Genomic DNA, 23,341 nt, shown 5'->3' with positions numbered 1-23,341 from the left:
ATTACAAACTGGTTACCAAAAAACAACTTTTATTAACGACGATGCCACAACATCGTCATGACGGACTGGCACCATCCCAAAGTTACGTTGTTGCAACGAATCCAGGAATTTCACTTTTCCGGTTGACACAACATAATCAGTTACGTTGCCGCGACTAAAGTTTGGTCATCAAATTACGGTGCAGTTAGGAAATGGCCACGTAATTTGATTAGCTGGGATTACAAAATCTCAAATTTTGCGATGCAATTTGCTGCATTTTGTGGGGTTGTTTTGCAGTGAAAACTCACAAATCATCATTATATATCTCTGTAATTGTATTAATTACATTGTAAATGCAATTACATGTAAATATTTTAGTGCATAATAATTTAATATGCAGTTAGCAAAAAAAAAAAAAAACCATACATTTAGGCAAAACCTGTGGGTATTGGAAGACCCTTAGTTATTTTTGTATTCAAATTTTCTACCTCAAGAAAACTTATCTAAGGTTAAAATAGACATACAATAAATTTGTAAACTAAAAACACAAATGAGGATTCAATTATTAGGCCTGTTGCCATAATTACATTGTCTGATATTAAAATCTGGTATATGGCCATATATGAACAAATACAATTAGAGTTCATATACTTGAGCATTTATGTACACATTTAAATTCCACAAGTGTTTAAAAAATGTTACATATATGAAAATGGTCATTTTTGTCATATTGTCATATACTGTATATTGCATATACTGTATCTATATTATTGACCTTTTTATATCAGAAAAAACATTTATGAACATTTACTTTCAGCATACAAGTGTTCAGCATATATTGCCATTTTCAGATTCGTAGCCTACTGTGTTAATAGCACTTCAAATTCTAATCACATTTTATTACACAACTAATGGGGATTTTATGTGAATGTTAGGGATTCTTTGTATAAACATGGGTTTTTGTGTCTCATTCACAGCACGCAGGGTGAAGATTAAAGACTAGCTGTGATGTATGTGTGCTGTCTGTGGTCCTGCCAAAGTTTAGAAGGATTTTGATAGTGAACACACAATGTGGAGGAGACGAGGTGGAGACGCTTACACTGTTAATATGGAGATTATACAAACGGCAGCTGTGCATTTGGAAATGTGGCGACGGCTTCAAGCTTTTCAAGCATTTGTTTTTCTGCAGTCAAACATGAAGGAAAGCGATGGAATTCCCTCAGATTTATGTTTTTTGCAGAAAATTTACGGGAATAAAAAAAAAAAAATGTCAAGCTACCGCAAATAACGCGGAGATTGGTTGAATTTGCAAGATCGCAAAATTGGTCGTGTCTAGAAGGGACCCCTCTTTCCTCAACTTCTCGCATATGCGCAGTCTGTTATGTATAGTCTAAGTATGTGTAACTGCGTTTATCCGTTAACGGTGTTTATCAAAGGAATGACATATAAAATTAAAGATCAGTTTAAGATGGCTAGCAAAATAGCAACGGCATGCCCATGATACATGGCATTTGAAGTCGCAAAGCAACAATGAGCGCTAGTAAAAGATTATTTTAAATGGTCTGCTTTGATAAAAAGTCATTCTTGATGATCAATTCAAGCTCTAAAATAAATATTTAACATAATAAAATTGATAACTTCATCTTTATGTGTGGTATTGTCAGTCATGAGATATTGTCAGTCAGTGGAGAAGTACAATCAGCGCCAGTAAAAGGAGTCTGACTGGGTGGTCTCGTGGTAATTAAGTCGCCCATTGCATAAGAGGTCTGTGGTTCTAATCCGCCCATATTTTAATTAAATTATGTATCTGCACCTCAGTGGATGAATATCTTGAGTGGGGACACATTTGTTTGCATTTTTCTATGGGATTCGACTGGAAAAGAGCGCAAACTGCGGAACCCATTCTTGATTCCTCAAGTTCATCACTGTGGCACAAATGTTGCTATCTTCTTAATACTGTATAATTAACGTCTACATTGTTTAAAATTAAAAGCAGTTCATGAGCATGCTGTTGTTATTTTTCTAGCCATCTTAAACAGATCTTTAACTTTATCTGTCGTTCTTTTGATAAACATACACCGGTGGCCAAAAGTTTGGAATAATGTACAGATTTTGCTGTTTTGGAAGGAAATTGGTCATTTAATTCACCAAAGTGGCATTCAACTGATCACAAAGTATAGTCAGGACATTACTGATGTAAAAAACAGCACCATCACTATTTGAAATAAAGTCATTTTTGATTAAATCTAGACAGGCCCCATTTGCAGCAGCCATCTCTCCAACACCTTACCCTTGAGTAATCATGCTAAATTGCTAATTTGGTACAAGAAAATCACTTGCCATTATATCAAACACAGCTGAGATGTACTCAGGCTCAGATGTACAACTAAACAAGAGAATAAGTACACCAGAGTGTCTAGTTTGAGAAATAGATGCCTCACATGTCCTCAACTGACAGCTTCATTGAATTCTACCCACTCAACACCAGTTTCATGTACAACAGTATAGAGAAGACTCAGGGGTGCAGGCCTTATGGGAAGAATTGCAAAGAAAAAGCCACTTTTGAAACAGAAAAACAAAAAGAAAAGGTTAGAGTGGGCAAAGAAACAGACAATGGACAACAGATAATTGGAAATGAGTTATTTAAATAAATTTTTATCCTCTTTTCTCCCAATTTGTAATGCCCAATTCCTACAACTTAGTAGGTCCTCGTGGTGGCACAGTTACCTCAATCCGGGTGGCGGAGGACAAGTCTCAGTTCCCTTCGCTTCTGAGACCGTCAAGCCACGCATCTTATCACGTAGCTCGTTGTGCATGACACCGCGAAGACTCTGCATGTGGAGGCTCATGCTACTCTCCACGATCCACGCACAACTTACCACGTGCCCCAATGAGAGCAAGAACCACTAATCGGGCCACGAGGAGGTTACCCCATGTGACTCTACCCTTCCTAGCAACCGGGCCAATTTGGCTGCTTAAGATACCTGGCTAGAGTCACTCAGCACACCCTGGATTCGAACTTGTGACTCCAGGGTTGGTAGTCAGCGTCAATACTCGCTGAGCTACCCAGGCCCTGAGTGTTATGGATCTTAACCCCACTGAGCTTTTGTGGGATCAGCTAGACTGTAAGGTGTGTGAGAAGTGTCCGACAAGACAACCACATCTATGGCAAGTGCAACAAGAAGTGTGGGGTGAAATGTCACCTGAGTATCTGGACAAACTGACAGCTAGAATGCCAAGGATATGCAAAGCTGTCATTGCTGCACATGGAGGATTTTTTGATGAGAACTCTTTGAAGTAGTTTAAGAAGTTCTGACCATTTTATTTAAATTGTAATAGTAATTTTTCACATTATTAATGTCCTGGCTATACATTGTGATCAGTTGAATGCCACTTTGGTGAATAAAGGTACCAATTTCCTTCCATAAGAGCACAATCTGTACATTATTCCAAACATTTGGCTGCCAGCATAGTTAACTGAAGAATGTAACACATACTTAGACTATACATAACATACGAAAGAGGGATCCCTTCTAGACATGAACTGCAAAATCCTGGAGGGACTGAGATGTGGTATTTTGGGAATCATTCAACAATGGAGCTTAGCTGCCCTCTATTGGACATTTATGGTACTGCGTCTGATTAAAATTAATTGCCACTCAGAACTAGGTTAGACATATGGCTCTGATTTTCTAGTATTTTTACATTTTGGTTGATATTTTTATTATATTTTATTTATATAAAAAAATTAAGTTTGTGCAGTACATTTTCATTACAATAAACTTAAACTTCTATAGCTTTTTTATTTCACTTTAAAAACGGTTTTCACTTGCACAATAATCTGCCATGGCAACAGTATTTAAGATATCAAATATCCCTTTACAATTTTGCATCAGCAGTGTCTTGACATTATTCTAAAGAATTTTGCAGCAATTCACGTAAACACAAGAGGGCTATTTCAAAGTCTGATAAAATTGCCTTACTTCCTGGTGCCAGTTGGTGGCGTTATGACCGTGACCCATAATAGCCGCATAAATGTGATCAGCCCCCATTACCAAACATACAGCTGAATTTTCATCAAAATCATACAATGCACACAGAAGATATAAGGAACTTCCTGTTTCACATTTGTTTCCTTAATTTATTGCATCGCCATGGCGACACTATTCAATATATCAAAAATCCGTTCGCAATTTTGCATCTTCAGTGTCTTGGCATAATATTGCCTAAGTTTGGTGCCAGTCACATGAATACCCTAGGAGGAGTATTCAAAAGTTCAGGGCCCGCAATTTTCAAAAAATGCACAATCCAAAATGGCTGATTTCCTGTTGGACAGAGCTAATGACTGTATTTTTGAAAGTTGTCTGGCTTGATGAGAACAACATATGTAGCAAGTTGGTGACCGTAGAAGAAACTGACCCCACCACTTTTGTCAAAAGGTGGCGCTACAGAGCTCTACAGCCACGCCCATGTGTTAACTTTTGCCCAGACCTAATGGCCGACAACTCTGATATGTGTGCAAAATATCATGAAAATTCCAACATGTCAAGTACCTCAAAAACATATACATAATGTACATAAAAAAGAAAAATGACATTTAATGCATTGCCATGGCAACACTGTTTAAGATATCAAGAATCCCTTCAGAATTTAAATCTGCACTGTCTTGACAATATTCAAAAAAATTTGAAGCAATTCAGGTAAACATAAGATGGATATTTCAAAGTTTGTTAAAAGTGCCACACTTCCACCAGTTGGTGGCGCTACGACCGTGACCCACAATAGCCACATCAATGTGAGGGCCAAACACACGGCTCAACTTTGATGTAAATCACATGATGCACGCAGAAGTTATGAGACACTTCCTTTTTCCCATTTTTTGACGTTACTTTATCGCATCGCCATGGCAACACCGTTTGATATATCAAAAATATGTCGCTTACATCTTCAATGTCTTGGCATAATATTGCCTACGTTTGGTGCCAGTCACATGAAGCCCCTAGGAGGAGTATTCAAAAGTTCAGGGCCTGCAATTTTCAAAAAAATGCACGTTCAATCCAAAATGGCTGATTTCCTGTTGGGCAGAGCTAATGACTGCAATTTTGAAAGTTGTCTGGCTTGATGAGAGCAATATATGTAGCATGTCACCCACATTTGATACCTGTAACATGAAATCCCTAGGAGGAGTATTTCAAATTCCAGCGCATGCATTTTTCAAACAATCCAAAATGGCCAACTTCCTGATGAAAGTAGTCCGGCTTGATGAGATCTATATGTGTAAAAAGTTTGGTGATGGTAGTTCAAAAGGGATGTGCTACAAAGCCCCCTGAACATGTCCATCTTCTAGGTGGCGCTACAGAGCTTTCACGCATGTTAAGTACCCCAAAAGTACTGAAAACCTTGAAAAGAAGAAGAATCCTTAGAAGAACAATAGGGTCTCCGTACTTTCAGTGCTTGGGCCCTAATAATCCTTAGAAGAACAATAGGGACTCCGCACTTTCAGTGCTTGGGCCCTAATATAAATAGTAATCCTTTGAAGAACAATAAGGCCTCTGCACTTTCAGTGCATAGGCCCTAATAATAATAATAATAATAATAATCCTTAGAAGAATAATAGGGTCTCTGCACTTTCAGTGCTTGGGCCCTAATAATCCTTAGAACAATAGTGCCTCTGCACTTTCAGTGCTTGGGCCCTAATTAAGCTTGAGTAAATTATTTATTTATTTATTTTTTAGAATTCGAGATAAGTATTAGTATTTACAGTTTATATAGACTGGAAATATTTGATAATTAGCCTTTTAATAGATTTTATTCTCATATGACTGATCATGGTCCCACAAAGAGGACTTTAAAACCATATCATCAGTTTGAAGTACATTCATTCATCATGAATGAAACAGTCAGCAATATTAGTACCAGGGTGAGACCTGCATAGAGCAGCCTTTTAAGGACATGGTAATTGCTTTATTTAGCATCCATCTGACTTCATTGTCACCAATGCTATGTTGTTACAAAGCATTGCACCCTTTTTGCCTCATACTTAACACTTATTGGTTGATAAGGGCACCGCAAGGCTGATAAACATTATTTCAACCCCTGAAGTGCAACAAAATGCTTTAAGAGACTGCATGCTTGACACAAACTTCAGATTGAAACTGTATTAGGAAGACGTCAATGTGCCTAATCTGCCATGATAACTGCAATAAACAAACTGATCTTATTGACCAAAAAACATAACTAACAATACATAACTAAGGCATTTGGACAAAAGGCCACTGAATTTATAAATAGTACTTCTCTAATCAAGCCATTAAAATTAATCATTTACAAAAAATACAGTTTTTTTATATACAAAATTATAAAACACAGTAATGGATTAAATATAATGAACCTTTACAGAAGAAATCTTACCGATGTATGTTGCTCTTGAGGAGTTTGGTTTGTTGTGCATCTTCAAGAGCTTTTTGTGTTTCCTGTGTATCATTATTGTTCATCCCATCCATGAGCCACAGATCTCTCATGGACCTTTTCTTTAAAAGACACAGAGAAATACTTCAAATGCCAGACCCTTACATATCAAACAACCTATTCAACAAGATTGTCTTTCAGCTTAGAGCATTCTGAATAACTCTTACTTACTGAACAGGACATGGACCCTTTTAACATACTATGATCACGCACTTTCTTAATTAAGCAGCCTAAACTGAGCAAACTTTTTATTTTAATTTTTTTTTAATAACTATTTAAAGTACATTTATATCACTATATTACCCAAGAATTAATAATAGTAAAGAAAGTAAACTTTCCCTCTAGTGCCTGCCGTAATTCATCTCTCTCCATTGTTTTCTATTTTTGGAAAGTCTTGGGAAAGTAATAATTATTTTTTCCTTTTGGTGTTGAAGCAATTTGGAAGACAAAAATAATATTTACGTTGGTCTCCCATGTACCTCTTATAGAAGTTTATCCTGCTATAGTTTACTTCTGCGTTCCAAACCCGGCAATGTGAAAAAGGTCCAATATATTAGTCTAAAATACTTCAAACATAATAAATGTACTTTGACGTGTTGAAGCTTCAGTTTCTCCCTATCAATCTCAAGCCGTTTCTGAGCGATTTCCACTTGGATTTTTCTCTTGTTCTGCAGAGAAACGGGACAAATAGTACAATGTTTGACATTTTAGTTTTTCATCAGTTATAATTTACTTGAAACACCCTGTTGTTTCCAGTTGTTTCCAAAGGACTAAATATTTACACTATTATTTTCACAAAATATATATATATATGTTTGCTGTATGAAAATTCTCTCATTTACTCATCCTCATGTTGTTCCGAACCCGTATGACTTTCCTTTATTATATGGAAAAAAGATGCAATGAAAATGAATGGTGACTGAAGCTGTCAAGTGCCTAACATTCTGCCTAACATCACCTTTTGTGTTCCACAAAGGAAAAACATTCTAATGGGTTTGAAATGACATGAGGGTGAGTAAATAACAACATGAACTAGCCCTTTAAGTTTTTCCGAAAGGCGAGTAATATATAGACAAAGCCCATCTGTAGCTGTGTTGTTACCGTAATGGCTTGAAGGCGCTCCTTTAACAGTTGTGCTTCCTCCATCCTGCCTCTGAAGAATAAAAAAGAAACAGTTATATATGACATTTATATGAGTTTATATGACACTATAAAATCATTTCCATTAAATTTAAACTAGCTTCTACCATCCACATTGGTGGGGAAATAATCAACTGAATTTTTACCCCTATTAGATACAAGTCATTAATGTATTTAAGGACTTCTCAAAAATGTGTTGGGCAATCTGTAGGTCAAAATTTATACAGTGACAATGATATTTACAGTAGCTACATGAGTTCATGTCCATTCATCATCACCATGCTTTCTGCTTTCTAAAGATCACTGAAGTCCCATGAATAGCAGCAGTGGTAAAACAGTCTCTGTGAAGCACCAGAAATAATCTGCCTAACATGAATTGGTTGGCTGAACTCTTGTAGACACTGCCGGATTTCATAGACATCCAAGTAAGTCCTGAAGCAAGAACTTGCCCCTTGAAGTAGCATTTTCCTTCATTCACCCAATTTCCAGTCAAAGATTTGTTACAATAGGCCAGATGTGACCTCATACGACTGTCAAATCAGTGTAACGCATGAGCAAGAAATAGTATCCCAATGTCTAGAATCACAAAAGTTAAAAGGTGATGCGTGTAATTTTTTATGTTAAAACACTTTCTCCTATGCCAGCTTAATATGCAGAGACTATTGTAAGTAAGCTATTGGTAGGCTGATTCCCCCGAAAAGTGAAACACTGTGACTCTGTGGGGTTTTCAAATTTGCTTTGTTTGTTTGGGTACCAAGACCAGCCCTACATGTAAACTCCTTTCTCAACCAGTAGCATGAGTTTTCAGCAGGACTATCTGTTTGTCCACCAATGAAAGACAGGGAGTTTTAAGGAACACTCTTTGTAATTCCATGACACTAGCAATGCATAAATTACACACTACACCTCGTCTGTTCCTATATAGAATTAATTTCAATTCACCTAATTTTCTTCTGATAAACATCTCACATATCTCTCTCTATATATAAACATAGTATTATTGTGTATTTCTATATATAGGCCCGGCAACTTTCAGCCTGCCAACTCCCCCCCCCATTCCTGGAGAGGAAATCAGTCAACCATCTGTGGCCCAGGCCTGTGGACCACCTTAAATTTGAAGGGCTGAAGCACCAAGTACCAACGAGTGATCCGCACATTAGTATCTTTCATACGGTGGAGCCACTGAAGCGGGGCATGATCCAAGTGGAGGTTGAAGGCCCGCCCCAGCAGGTAGTAGCGGAGGGCTAGGACTGCCCACTTGATGGCAAGGCACTCTTTCTCGATGGTGCTGTACTTAGTCTCTCTCAAAGGGAGCTTACGAATAATGTACAGCACGGGGCGCTCCACACCCTCCACCTCTTGTGAGAGCACGGTCTGTCTGTAAAATAAAGGGGAGAGAGAAGTTGGGAGCATGTAAAAGCGGCCCGCCACAGAGTGCAGATTTCACTCTCGTGAAAGCCTGTTGGCACGCCTCCGTCCACTGGACCAGATCTGGTGCCCCCATTTTAGTGAGATCAGTCAAGGGGGTGGTGACATCGGAAAAATTAGGAACAAGCCTTCTGTAATAGCCAGCCAGCCCCATGAACTGCCTCACCTCCTTTTTGGACTTGGGACGTGGGCAGGCCGCTATCGCTGCGGTTTTATCAATTTGGGGACGTACCTGCCCATGACCCAAGTGGAAGCCCAGATACTGTACTTCCACCCGCCCAATTGCACACTTTTTCAGGTTTGCCGTGAACCCCGCCCGTCTCAGCTACTTCAGGACGGCTCTCAGATGCTGCATATGCCTCTGCCAATCATTACTGTATATAATGATATCATCTAAGTAGGCAGCGGCATACGCAGCGTGTGGCCGGAGGATCTTATCCATTAAGCGCTGGAACGTGGCAGGAACCCCGAACAAACCGAACGGAAGAGTGATTCTTCTATTACCCACATCATGAGCATTGCCTCTAATTCGTCCCGAATCACCTTTTTCTTTCTGTTGTATGAGGTTAGTCCGACCAGGAATAGGAGAGAACACGTCCGCAAACTCTTTTTGCAACCTGGCCACCTCCGTGAGCTGGGAAAGTGAGAGGTGGTCTTCACAAGGGACCGGGGTGAATGGATTGGCTTTGAACTTCACCTCTGGCCCGAGCTCCGCCTTCTCCGGAACTACCATCACCATGGACATGGAGACTGCCTCTCTCCATAATTTAAGGAGGTTGAAGTGATAAATTTGATGTGCCCCACCTCTATCTGTTTGTTTAACTTCATAATCGAGGTCCCCGACTCGCCGTGTAACCTCAAAGGGTCCTTGCCACTTGACGAGTAATTTCGAGCTTGATGTGGGGAGTAATACAAGTACTTTGTCTCCCGGTGCAAATTCCCGTAGCTGTGCACCCCTGTTATACAGCCGGCTTTGTGTCTCTTGAGCTTGGAGCAAATTCTGTTGTGACAACTGACCCAGTGTGTGTAGCTTTGCTCGTAGATCAAGGACATATTGAATTTATTTTTTGCTCTGGGAAAGTCCCTCCACCCACGCCTCCCGTATGACGTCAAGCACCCCGCGGGGCTGGGGTCCATACAGGAGCTCGAGGGGGGGAAACCCCATGGAGGCTTGCGTGACCTCCCTGACTGCAAATAATAGGGGGTCCAGCCACTTTTCCAAATTTATAGCATCCTCATGTATGAACTTACGAATCATGTTTTATAGGGTGCGATTAAATTGTTCCACCAGCCCGTCAGTTTGCGGGTGATAAACGCTGGTGCGAATCGATTTAATCCCCAGCAATTCATAAAGTTTGCGTAGTGGCGTGACATACACGTAGTGCCCTGGTCGGTGAAGATTTCTTTCGGAATCCCCACCCGGGAGATAATTTTGAAGAGTGCCTCCATAACACTGCATGCTGAGATGTTGTGCAGGGGCACTGCTTCCGGATATCACGTTGCGTAATCCACCAGGACTAACACAAACCGATATCCACATGCTGACCGTTCTAATGGCCCCACGAGGTCCATGGCAATTCTTTCGAAGGGGACCTCGATTAGCGGTAATGGGCGCAATTGCGCTCTTGGTGTGGCCGGTGGATTCACCAACTGACATTCGCAGCATGCCACACACCATCTGTGCACATCCCCATGAATGCCCGGCCAATAAAAGCAGGCCATTAAACGATGTAGTGTTCTTTCTTGCCCTAAGTGACCCGCCATAGGATTGTGATGAGCCGCCTGGAAAAGTGTTTCCCTACGGCTCCTCGGGACTAATAACTGGGTTGTATTTTCTTGGGTTTGAGTGTCCTGTGTCACTCGATACAACCAGTCCCTAATAACTGAAAAATACGGATATGTGAGGGCGACGTCAGGCTGGAGCTGCTGACCATCGATTTCTCTCACTTGGTCAAAGGCATGCCTAAGGGTTTCGTCACGCGACTGCTCTAGAGGGAAGTCCCCCTCCGGGAATTCCCTAAGGGCGGGAATGCCAGAGGATCCCCCCCCACTGCTTCATTCTGATGCTGAGCAGAACAGGATGGGAGGGTGGAGAGGGAGGGGCAGGAAGGGGAGTAACAGGGAGAGGGAGAGATGTGGACTGCTCGTGGGCTTCAATGGTCAGCTGCTCCAGCACCATCAGCTCTATTATGTCCTCCACGCCACACCCTTCCCTGGCTAACACCCATTTTTGGCAGGCGTCCTGGAGCTGTTGGGCACATGCAAACGGGCGGCCGACCTCACTCAGCATAAGGGAGCGGAACCGCTGACGATGTTGTTTGGGGGTGCGGCCCACCCGTTGCAGGACAGCGGTCTTCAGTTTCACATAGTCCAGGCGGTCCTCAGCTGGCAGTTGTTGCGCCGCGAACTGGGCCTCCCTGGACAGCAGTGGTAGCAAGTGGAGGGCCCACTGGGCTTGAGGCCAGCCGGAGGCAGTGGCTGAGTGTTCAAAGAGGCCAAGGAATGCCTCCAGGTCGTCCTGAGGGCCCATCTTCTTCAGGAGGAGGTGCGGCTTCATTGCTGCCTCCGGGGTCGCGGCGGAGGATCCACCTGGAGCTAGCCAGCTCCGTAGAGCCTGCCGATCCTCGGCCTGGGCCTTGAGGAGCTCCTGGAAACGTCTCTCCTGGGCGAGCAGGGCTTGGTGATGGGTCTCCTGGATGCTAGCCAGGGCGCGGATGACTTCGCCCAGCGTGAGGTGTCCATGGCGAACAGTCTTCCTTCGACTCCTGGGTTTCAGCACCAATGTAAAGGGGGTAAAGGGAAAGGAGGAGGCTAGAACCGGCTTAACAATATAAATAATATTTAATTAAATAAAAAGACACACACAAACACATACAGGGCAGCTGCCCGTAATTCTCTCTCACTGGCGTTCTCGGCGGCCTTTTCAAGCCCATCTCCGTTGTCACTGTAATGAGACACAGGTGTTACATATCATTAATCACCAGGTGATGGCCCTTACTGCTTCCTCTCTCCCCAGCGACAGACACATGACCACGTCCCACTCTACACTTGGCAATAAAGCTCATTCTGATTCTGATATTCCTCAGTTTCATTTTGTATTCAACAAATACTAGTACAGTAATTAATCTTTAAAAATGAGCATTGTTGTGTTAGTGACAGCAAGACTGAATCTTGTGAGTTACCAGGCTGCTCTTTCTTCCAGGAAATGTGAGACCGACTCCAGACTTCCTGTCTCTACCCATGTTTCATACATAGAAAGTATCCAGTGCTGACTCAACACAACCCTGCTCATCTGCTTCTGATATAACACTGTTCACTGCCCTGGACGTGACCTGCACAGTTCTACCAAAAGTTTTATGTTAATTTCAGTAACAGTTTTAACATCTATTCTAAAAGCAGCTGTTTATGGATCAAAATAGAAACCATATTATCAATATGTAAACCTATAGAAAAACTTTTATTCTTAAAAGCTATTTGATTAAAGGTGTAAATAAAATTACTGTCAAAAAATACAGTAAATGTCCCCTGGAGAGATAGATTTAAAATCTTTATCTGATGAATAATATTAGGGCTAATTAATTTCAAAGCAGCTGAAATGAGTAGCTATTTGGAATCCACATTCTTATTAAAAGTCCACTTTATTAACACTGTAAAAAGTGTTTAACTGCAATTGTTACCACAAGGAGGTATTTCTACTCGATATAACCCTTAAAATTAGTTTTGCTGGTGTAAGATAATGTAGTCAAGTTGATTCACACATATTAAATAATAGTTTTGACTTGAATCAAACCAGTTAATTTAGATGTTAACATGGAGCACATTTTTTAAAACGTAGATTATTACATTTTTTTCAGTGTACTGCAAAGGTATCACAAGTTTTGGCCAAAACCAACTGTAGCTGTCGGCATATATCTCCATTTTCCATAATAACCTCTAGTGTTTTAGTGTTTTAGTGCAGCTAAACGTGGGCCTACAGACAGGAGATGAGTAAGGTAACCCCTTATGCTCCAGAATTCCACTTGACTCAGACTTGGGCTAAAAATAGCAAGGCCACCCAATGGTACATTGCCTAATGAGTCAAGGTGGTGGCACACCAAACCACTGTCTCTCCCACAAAAACTCGCCAACCATTTTGGAATGAGTGGATATTAGGGTCAAAGTGAGAACATGCAGAAAGATTAGGAAACTCTAAAGGATAAACTGAGACATTAATTTGGATATAAACAGACATCCTCAAAACCAATTGAAGGCTTTCAATATAACAACACCCTTGAGTAAGGTCAAGGTCTGAAACTCAACAAAAGGACTCATGCCAAGTTTATGCACTTTCCCAACTGTGTTTAGAGTGAAAAAAAAAAAAAAAAAAATCTGAAAGATATGACATATTGCCACATAGATTACAGTTGTCAATTTATGGAATAGATAATAACATAAAGGGAGATTAAAATTTTGACATAATTCATACACCATGTTGTTCCAAAACCATCTTGACTTTCTTTTTTGAACACAAAGGGCATCTTTTTTCTATATAATGCAAGTGAATGGTGACTGAGGCTAACATTCTACCTAAAATCCTAAAACCACGTGTGTTCCTTTTAGCATTATATATAGGTTTAGAACAAGGATGAGTGAATCATGACATAATTATCATATTTGGGTTAACAATCCCTTTAAAACAACTCAACATCAACTCAGTAATATAGCTCAAATCCAAAGCAATCAGAATAAGATGGTAGGCAGATATAACCTTATGAATATAATACAGTATAACTGCATGTTACCTGTATTTTCTTTGCAGGCCGCTCCAACACATGGTGAGTTTCTCTGTCAGTTTTAGCTGAGAGGAAGTTTCTCTCTAATCTCTGCTAATCTGATCTCCAGTGAGTTAAGATGTAAATCTCTTGTGGCATCTGCTGACTGGACAAACATGCTGTAATTGTGCTTTATCTGCATCAGATCTAAATAATTGTAAAATTCCAACTTTAAAACCTATTAAATAACTCAAATAAAATTCAAAATAAATCTAAATAGATAACTTTTTGTGTTTAAACTCTCCCTTTTGCTAAAGCAAATGTCACTCAATCCACAGGACGGCAGGTTTTGCTGAGCTGCAGATGGGAATTCTCACCGCGCGACATCTGAAGATGATCAGAGACCGGATGGGTGACCCGAAGTCAACGTTTCAGCAAGTTCTGTGGTCATTTAATTGACTTTCACACTACGTTGTCTGTGCATCCTCATTAAGTGTCGTAAAATAAGAGAGAAAACACTTACCGGGTCGCTTTAGTCGAACGGATATCCAGCGGTGTTTACAGTAAATTCACTCGCGCAGTCTTCACGAGCTATTTTATAGTTACGGCGCGCGCAGGTGCTGAAAGCATGATTGACAGCCCTCCGCTTAACCAATGAGATGCCGGTGAGCTCGAACGAGTGTCACATATTGAGTTGTTCATTCTCTCTAGTTTCATCAGATTGTGTAACAATTTCCAAAACCAGACACACAATTACCAGACACACAATTATGCCACAGCCAATAGCCATACAGACTTCTAGTCAGTTTGTGACTCAGTTTGTTTGTTTGTTTGTTTCTTCTCGGTGTTTGTTAACACTTAGGCAACAACATTTATTTGTAGGTACACACCATAATAAACTATAACAAGGATTTTTAAATGCTAAAACTTAATTTGTCTTGTAATTGTCTTACTTAAAGGCCTGTTTAACTTTAATTGGTATCTTAAACAGATAAAGTTTAACAGTGCCAAATCCTAGGACAAATGTTGCAAGGATAGTAGATAGAATGGATTAGAATGGCAGTCTGTTCTTTTTTGGTGTATTAATCTAATGGGAAAACTTTTTATTGCCCTGCTGAATGCCTTTTCACTGAAAATGTCCTCACAACAGCCTATCATTCAGAAGTTCTTTCCAAGCAGAAAAACAGTGCCACAAATCACTTTGACATGGTCCAGCTCACAAGCTGCAGTCAAGTGTCAGACATTCCTATATGCACTTCACTGTTTACTCACATTAGCTGTAAAACACACACACACACACACACAGTGTGTGTGTGTGTGTGTGTGTGTGTGTGTGTGTGTGTGTGTGTGTGTGTGTGACTCACACCAGGATGGAACATTCCTACTGCTGCCTCTAATGAAGGAATTGATGATGAAGAATGCTGAGGTCTTTCATGAACTTCTCTGCTCACTTTAAAGGGATAGTTCACCCAAAAATGTAAATTCTCTCATCATTTACTCACCCTCATGCCATCCCAGATGTGTATGACTTTCTTTCTTCTGCAGAAGACAAATAAAGATTTTTAGAAGAAAATCTCAGCTCTGTAGTTCCATACATGCAAGTGAATGGTGGCTAAAAATTTGAAGGTCCAAAAAGCACATAAAGGCAGCATAAAAGTAATCCATACGACTCCAGTGGTTTAATCCATAACTTCAGAAGCGATATGATAAGTGTGGGTGAGAAACAGATCAATATTTAAGTCCTTTTTTATTATAAATCTCCACTGTCACTTTCACATTCTTCTTATTTTGTTTTTGGTGATTCACATTCTTCATGCATAACACCACCTTCAACACAAGGAAGATAATAAGATAAGGGACTTAAATATTGATCTGTTTCTCACCTCACAATACTTTTATGCTGCCTTTATATTCTTTTTGGAGCTTCAAAGTTCTGATCACCATTCACTTGAATTGAATGGACCCACAGAACTGAGATGTCTTCTAAAAATCTTCATTTGTGTTCGGCAGAAGAAAGAAAGTCATACACATCTGGGATGGCATGAGGGTGAGTAAATTATTTTTGGGTGAACTATCCCTTTAAGATGTCTCATTCAGTATCTCCCCTACTAATACCCCCATGAGGAAAAGCATCTTTTATTTGGATGCTGTTTACATTTTTGGTCATTGTTGTCAGGTAGTCCTCTTACATAAGAGTAAATAAATGATTGTGTGTCCTAATTACTTTAATAAAACTCATCATGACTCTCAATCTTAAAGCCCAATCAAAAAATATTAGCATTGTTGTGAGAGTCAAAGTGGAGTTTTCTTTTTAAAGAATGAAACACTTTTTTACTTTTGTATTTGTTTTATAAATGCATGAAGAGTAGGCAGATTGTAAATGTAAAACAAAACTAGACAAAGGCTACTGCACCAAACGACCCTGCAGTAGCATTTGTCATACTTTGTGCCTCCTGATCAAATGACACGTGGTTTTAGATATTTAGGGTGTGTGTGAGGTGGGGCATTCACATGCTCTTGCCCTGGTGACAACTGAGGTCCCCCAGTGCTTTTACACTAAAGAAAAACAGCATGGTCATCAGACTGTTGCAAATCGATTACTGATACCATGTGTAACCATTGTATTTGTTGTGAAGAGTACACAGTGAGACATACTGTATACAGTTATCTGTCATTGTTGCTCTTAACATTGGAAATGTGCAAACCACAGTTAGATTTTCAAACGAAGAGCAAAAACTGAATTTAGGGAAATCAAGTAAATGTAAAAATATGAATTTTCCTGATTCCCTTATGATTCATGATTTAGTGTAAGTGCAGTGTGATTTTATGTTAGCTGTTGTAATGTAGAGAGTGCAATGTCGACAAAGTAGTCAAACTACTTTTTTTTTTTTTGTCTATATAAATGTTTCTTAGCTATACTTTAATATTTATTTGAATACTGTGAATATGACTGTGTTATGATATGATTTTCACTTCAAGAGCTTATTTCAAATCAGTCATGTCAGAGCAATATTTGCTGAAGTGCATATGCTACCAGTCATGTCTGAGTTCATCTCCATCACTATTGCTATGTATTGTCCCTACACTGTAAACGGCACGGAGATCCCTGTTTGGGAAGTGACAGTATGCACCTTTATGCCTGATATATTTGTGGTATCCAAGAAGATACTTAACCCACTTTTCTGTTCTAATCCAATAAGTCTGTCACTCTTTCCTCAGGGTATTGATCAAAGTGGAGTGTGTTGGTGTATGCGTTAAAAGGTCACATAATCTTCATACTCATTCCTCATTGCTTGGGCAAAAGCTCCTAAGGACTGCATGTGTTACGTGTGTGTACACTGCATTAAAGATATATATAGTTCACCCAAAAATGAAATTCTTGTTTTCCAAACTTGTATGATTTTATTTCTTAGTTGAACACAAAAGATGTTAGGTGGAATGTCATATCAGTTACCATTCATTTTCTTTGTATGGATACAATGAAAGTGAACAATGTCTGAGACTAACATGCTGCCTAATATCTCCACTGAAGAAAGAAAGTCATACAGGGCTGGTACAACATGAAGGTGAGTTTAAATTTTTAGTTGCAAAGAGTGTGTTTTTGCTCATCTTTATTGTCATTTAGTTGTTGTGTTTCTAATTCTTTCTACTATTATTTTTGTCGGAAATATAATATTTTCTCACAACCTGTCATTCTTAACTCATAAATCTGTGGGTGCCACATGTTACATAGGAGAAAGGCATGTGTGGGGCTCTTGTGAGACAACCACAGTGTCTGGTCAATCCTCATAAAAATGGACATTTGAGAATTGCTCTGATTTTTTGAGCACTGTTGTGAAGTCATATAAAGTGACTTCTGTGAGACCTTCCTCCTAAAGAACCTTTAGTGCTGTAGCACTTAGAAGGAACAGAAAAGCGATGGGAATGGAATAATGAGAAGTGAGAAAAATGAATTAAGGAAATTTAGTTTAGTTAAAGTACAATGTTTTCAAAAGTACTTGCACAAATTACCCCAAAGAATACTTAGTCTACTAAAAGTATAGTAAACAAATACAATTAAACAAGTACTTTACAGCCCTTGATTGAACACGTTTCTTGATGAGCTAATATAAAAATACTGTAAATGTAGAATAGGGAAAATGTATGAAAAAAAAAGTAATCTGAAATTACTCTGAGGTTTATAGCCTATCTTTAACAGCAAATGAGAATAGGCTCTGGAAAGCCCAGCATATATTGTTCAGTGTTGTTGCTATTGCCATGTACAACACATTTTTGCAGCCTGTCATTAAGTCGCTCTTAGTGGCCTGGTCATTGACAGACTGATTCAGGTAAACTAGCTTTCGCACTAGCTTTAAGTGGAAAGTAAATCTAAAGCCTGTGCATGAATGTATTCCTGTATACCAGTCTAAAATGAAGTTGTGAATGATACTAATAAATTTACATAGTATAATTATTTGTGGTATTTTATTTATTTCTTTGTTTAGCTTGTCTTGACAGGTTCATGATATGTTTGCAGAAACATTTCTAATGTAACAGTTATTAAAAAATGTCCATACACAATCTTCCAGTGTTATAATGTTTAGGACAACTGTATAATTTCTCATTGTCTTGTTTAAAAAACATATCCATACCAAAAACAGGTATTCCTAAATGTATGATTTAGATATTGTGCTATATTCAGTATACCAGTAGATGGCATTGCTCCTCATTAGATGATTTTCATACCAGGCGGTATGAAAATTAAGATTTTCATACACAGATAAAGGAAAATCAAATCTAATATACACATATACTGTACAGTAGCTTAACAGTGACAGTTTTGTTCTTGAAAACACTATGATAACTCATCAGCACAATAGCATTAAATAATGTCCCTCATAAAATACGTGGATTAACCGTGAAAAACTTGATATGAGAGCTTGTTATGTTGAGATGCTGCTGCACTTCAATGATATATCAAGAACAATTTTCCAAAACACGTCCATGTGATGGACCGAGGAAAACAGGCAGGCTATAATAACAGCAGCCTGTTGGCATGACTACAATACAACAATGTGAATTATTCTATTGCACTGTGGTACCTTCAAAAGCCGACCTTGTCTCTCAGTCTGTCCAGGCTCATATGGGCTTGAAAACTGAAATGGATTTGCTGCACTATTGGAACAGACTGTTTTAATATATTAATGCATTTGATGTAGCCTTAATCACACAATTCAGTTTGCTTTAACAAAGATTTTGGGGCAGCTCCAAATAACATTTCAATGTTTTTTTGACAGAGGTTGTGACAATTACACACCTACCTGCCTACCTTCACATATGCACGCATGCAGGGTTGGGAGGGTTACTTTTGAAATGTATTCCATTACAGAGTACAGAATACATGCTGTAAAATGTAATTTGTAACATATTCCGTTAGATTACTCAAGGTCAGTAACGTATTCTAAATACTTTGGATTACTTCTTCAGCATTGGTAGATTTTTTCACTTGTTTTGACTATAAAAACTCAAAGACAAAATACACGTTAAAAATACATTCTCTGAAAAACCTAAAAATCTCATGCAGTGTTGTTTCTAAAACAAGATAAATCTAATTGATCTTGTTTTAAGGATTTTTAGATATGTTTACAGGAAAACAATACAAAAATTATTATCAAGAATATGATTTTTGCCCTAATATAAAAGGTCTTAATGGAAAAAAGAAATTATGATCCAACGTGAATTTTCCTGATAAAAATATAGGATTGTGCCTGGTAACATGTGCATGTAAAATGGCTAGAAATAGCATTTTAGCTTAGCGTAAATTTGACAATTTACACAAGGTTTATTTCTATTTCTTCTGCTCCAAACTTACTTCAAACTTACTTCTCTGTCTGCTCGTATGAATGTAACACATCATAAGAAAGTGTTTCACTGCTGTTCAAATGCACTTTGGATCACATCATTTATATGTATAAATGTTTTCCATCTGAAAGGACTAAATATTAAATGAAAAAAAATGACAACAAAATGCAAAGTAATCTCTTCAGTAATCAAAATACTTTTTGAATGTAACTGTATTCTAATTACCAATGATTTCAATTGTAACTGTAATGGAATTCAGTTACTTATATTTTGTATTTTAAATATGTATTCCCGTTACATGTATTTCGTTACTCCCCAACCCTGCACGCATGACATACATGCACACCCAGACACAAATAAAACAACATGCCTACTGACATCAGCACATTAGAAAACAAAACAATTCATGTAGAAAAGGACATGTTAATTTATATGCATGAATGGAATGCATAATTGATTGCTTTAATAATAATGCAGAGGTGAATACTGTACATGTTGAAAGATTGGGGATATGAGAGTATTTGTGCTGTGCTGTGTCAAGCTGAGTCGCCTATTGCAGTGAATGACGCTCCACTTGCTTCAGTGGCATGGTTGCTATGGTGATTTTCACATGGGCAACGGTGAATTGCATGTTCTCGAGTGCCCTCCACGGTATGTCATGCAGCTGACTATGAAAAAGCTTTGGGAACAAAGGGCAGAATGTTTTTTTTTTTTTTTTTGTATAGTGATTTCCTTCTTTCTCTTCTCTGCTTCAGTTTCACTGTAATCACAGACAGTACTTCTTAAGTTATATCAACATTATTCATAATCAAACGAGATTAGAGAAATGTAATAGCAAAAGGAAATTTAATTGATTTATTTCCATGAAAGAATGGATATTATATGGAGGTTACTTGCGGTATGTCACACTAACTGGTAAATATGGAAATATTGATTGAAAACAGGTGAGCAGTCACCCGTGAAATGTCACATCTGTAAAGTCACAGTAATTGCACTCTTACTGACATTTTTCTTGAGTCACTGTCGATATTAGATTTCAGATCTCATTGGCATCTGTCTGTTTAGATTTCGTTTGGTAATCTATTGCTATATTTATTAATCAAGCCCAGCAGCAACAGATATCTTTTTGAGAGTCAGCTACTGTATGAAGCACACTGATATATGTACAATCATTGTGAGAGAGAAATGTTTCCAGTGATTTTAAACTCACAGCCATGCTCGCATGCAGAGATGCTGACCACACAGCCACTATAAACACACATCCTGAGTTCTTTGTAGATTCTGTCCCTGTCAAGGCTATTCTTAAAGGGAATGTTCACCCAAAAATGAAAATCCTCTCATCATTTACTCACCCTCATGCCATCTGAGATGTGTATGACTTTCTTTTTTCTGCAAAACACTTTTGAAGATTTGTAGAAAAAGATCCAGGCTCAGCAGGTCCTGAGAATGTGAGAGGATGGTGATTAGATATTTGTAGTTCCAAAAAGCACACATAATCAGCATAAAAGTAACCTATCCTACCTCCAGCGGTGACATTAATGTCTTCTAAAGAGAATTGATCACTTTGTGTGTGAAGAAGAATGATATTTAAGCACTTTTTAATTCTTAGGGCCAGCAAAGCCTTCTCTGCTGGCCTAACATGTCTAATAAATAAATATTTTTTCATCCTTTCATTCTCATTCACCTTTTTGCCTATTTATTTCCAATCGCTTTCCACTCCTAATTCATCTAAAAACGAATAGCAAACAACAAATAGTTTATCCAATCAGAATTTATTCCTTGATCCTTACAAGCGAAGCGTGATGACTGGTTCACAAATCACATGCCCTAAGCCAAGTGCTTCCGAAGCAGCACGTGAGTCTGAGCTCCACCCTATCAGGCCTTCAGAATTTTTATAGAATCGATCAACAGTTCAAGTGAATAGGCATCTAAAGTCAGATCGTCAGATTCATCAGCCAATCAGATTGATTTATTTTTTCTTGGTGAGTGTGGTCTTTAGGATATGTCCAAGTCGAGGCCTTCTAGCTGGCCTTGAGTGACACAATCACACTTTAAGTGATGTACGTAATTTGAAAGCGAAGAGCGCAAGATCTAGCTGACGAGTTGGCTGTCACTGCTGCTATCGCCATTGGAAAGAGATCCCTGTGGATTTTTGGACACTATTCACGGATTTTCCCATTGCGCGGCCACGGCGCGTGCATCCATTAACTTCTTCCCGCTACTGCAGCCGGTGCTGGGATCATCAGTCTGCGCCAGCACAGTTGAAGTGAATATTTATTGTTAATAAATCCTTTGAACAGTTCCTCTGCTCTTGGGTCTCTTTGTCACTGTCTTGACACTAAGGATATGCTGAGCCTGGATCTTTTTCTACAAATCTTCAAATGTGTTTTGCAGAAGAAAGAAGTCTTATACATCTCAGATGGCATAAGGGTGAGTAAGTGAGTAAATGGGTCTCAGCATGACATGTCCTGTCTAATCAGTCCCCCACAGTCTCAGCGTATCAGTGCCACCTCATCCACTTCCTGTCAATTATACAGGAGGAGAGACACCACTGCACTGAGTTTGCAGGTCAGTTGAATCTGAGGGTATTTAAATGAACTCACATTGCACAGTTTTTCCACATTTATTCAATTATAGTGATGCATGAAACTAATCTTACAGGTTGTGACAGATTGTGTTTTGCATTACTGTGTACTTTAAGTTAAAGGGGCATTCAGTACCGTTACACTGACACCTAGTGGCTTGGATGCAGCATAATTTAAAATCAATAGTTTTGTAAGATCTGAGGAGCTCGGAAACAGAAGAGTTAGATAAATTATACAGAGTCTACCCCAAAATTCCTCATAAACATAAATTAAAGACCCTGCCAATATGGTGCCCTTAAAGTCTGAATCAACCTTGTGTAAGAATGCTCATCTGTTTATTCTCAACTATTTTCTGAACAAAGGAAACTCTTCAGGATAGCACATAACCTTCCTTCAGACCCCTCCTCACTCATGTTATAAATCAGGAAATACCGTCTCACTTAATGGTCATCACGACATGGCCATCTTGACCATCTGCAAGAGACTCTCCCAAGAAAACCTCAGGATTGCAATGAAAAGCATAGAATCCTAGACTGAGGCTTCTTTGTTCTTAGACCAGTTTGCTACACTTAAAATTAAAACTCATAGGAGATCATGAGACATCGTGACCATTTTCCTGCAAACAGCAGCTACAAATATATTTGTGAATTCATTTTGTTTTAATTTGTTTTATTTAAGATATAAAATGTATGATTAAAACATGAACTTTTTCGAACAGGAATTTTAAGAGGCCTTTACACAAATCAACTTTGAAAAAGGAGGACAGAAATGACCATGTGATCCAGCAAAAGACACTGCTGATTGGCTCAAGACACCTTAGGGATGCGGCCAATCTCAACTCAACAAAACCTCCCGCCTAGGAGCTTTTCAGTGTTGTTGCTATTGCCATGTACAACACACTTTTGCAGCCTGTCATTAAGTCGCTCTTAGTGGCCTGGTCATTGACAGACTGATTCAGGTAAACTAGCTTTCGCACTAGCTTTAAGTGGAAAGTAAATCTAAAGCCTGTGCATGAATGTATTCCTGTATACCAGTCTAAAATGAAGTTGTGAATGATACTAATAAATTTACATAGTATAATTATTTGTGGTATTTTATTTATTTCTTTGTTTAGCTTGTCTTGACAGGTTCATGATATGTTTGCAGAAA

At 38.9% G+C, this 23,341-nt stretch overlaps 1 protein-coding gene across 3 annotated transcripts in view; it reads right to left on the bottom strand.

Moving 5' to 3' along the window:
- The window catches only part of palmda (palmdelphin a), a 29,654-nt gene extending 15,330 nt beyond the window's left edge, over positions 1-14,324 (bottom strand). For 2 of the 3 annotated variants that reach the window (XM_051700416.1, XM_051700415.1), the window contains exons 1-4: positions 13,797-13,906; positions 7,549-7,600; positions 7,035-7,115; positions 6,391-6,509 (exon numbers count right to left, since the gene is read on the bottom strand). In XM_051700416.1, coding sequence (XP_051556376.1) covers positions 6,391-6,509; positions 7,035-7,115; positions 7,549-7,600; positions 13,797-13,828 — 284 coding nt within the window. In that variant the 5' untranslated portion in view covers positions 13,829-13,906. Of the gene's footprint in view, positions 1-6,390; positions 6,510-7,034; positions 7,116-7,548; positions 7,601-13,796; positions 13,907-14,289 lie in introns of those variants that run through there. The other variant, XM_051700417.1, reaches the window with a different exon arrangement.
- Positions 14,325-23,341: the final 9,017 nt, after the last annotated feature.

This window comes from Myxocyprinus asiaticus, chromosome 6 (assembly GCF_019703515.2).
Source record: "Myxocyprinus asiaticus isolate MX2 ecotype Aquarium Trade chromosome 6, UBuf_Myxa_2, whole genome shotgun sequence".
NCBI lineage: Eukaryota > Metazoa > Chordata > Actinopteri > Cypriniformes > Catostomidae > Myxocyprinus > Myxocyprinus asiaticus.
The sequence above is the reverse complement of the archived record's forward strand: the minus strand, read 5'-3'. Positions and strand labels throughout refer to the sequence as shown.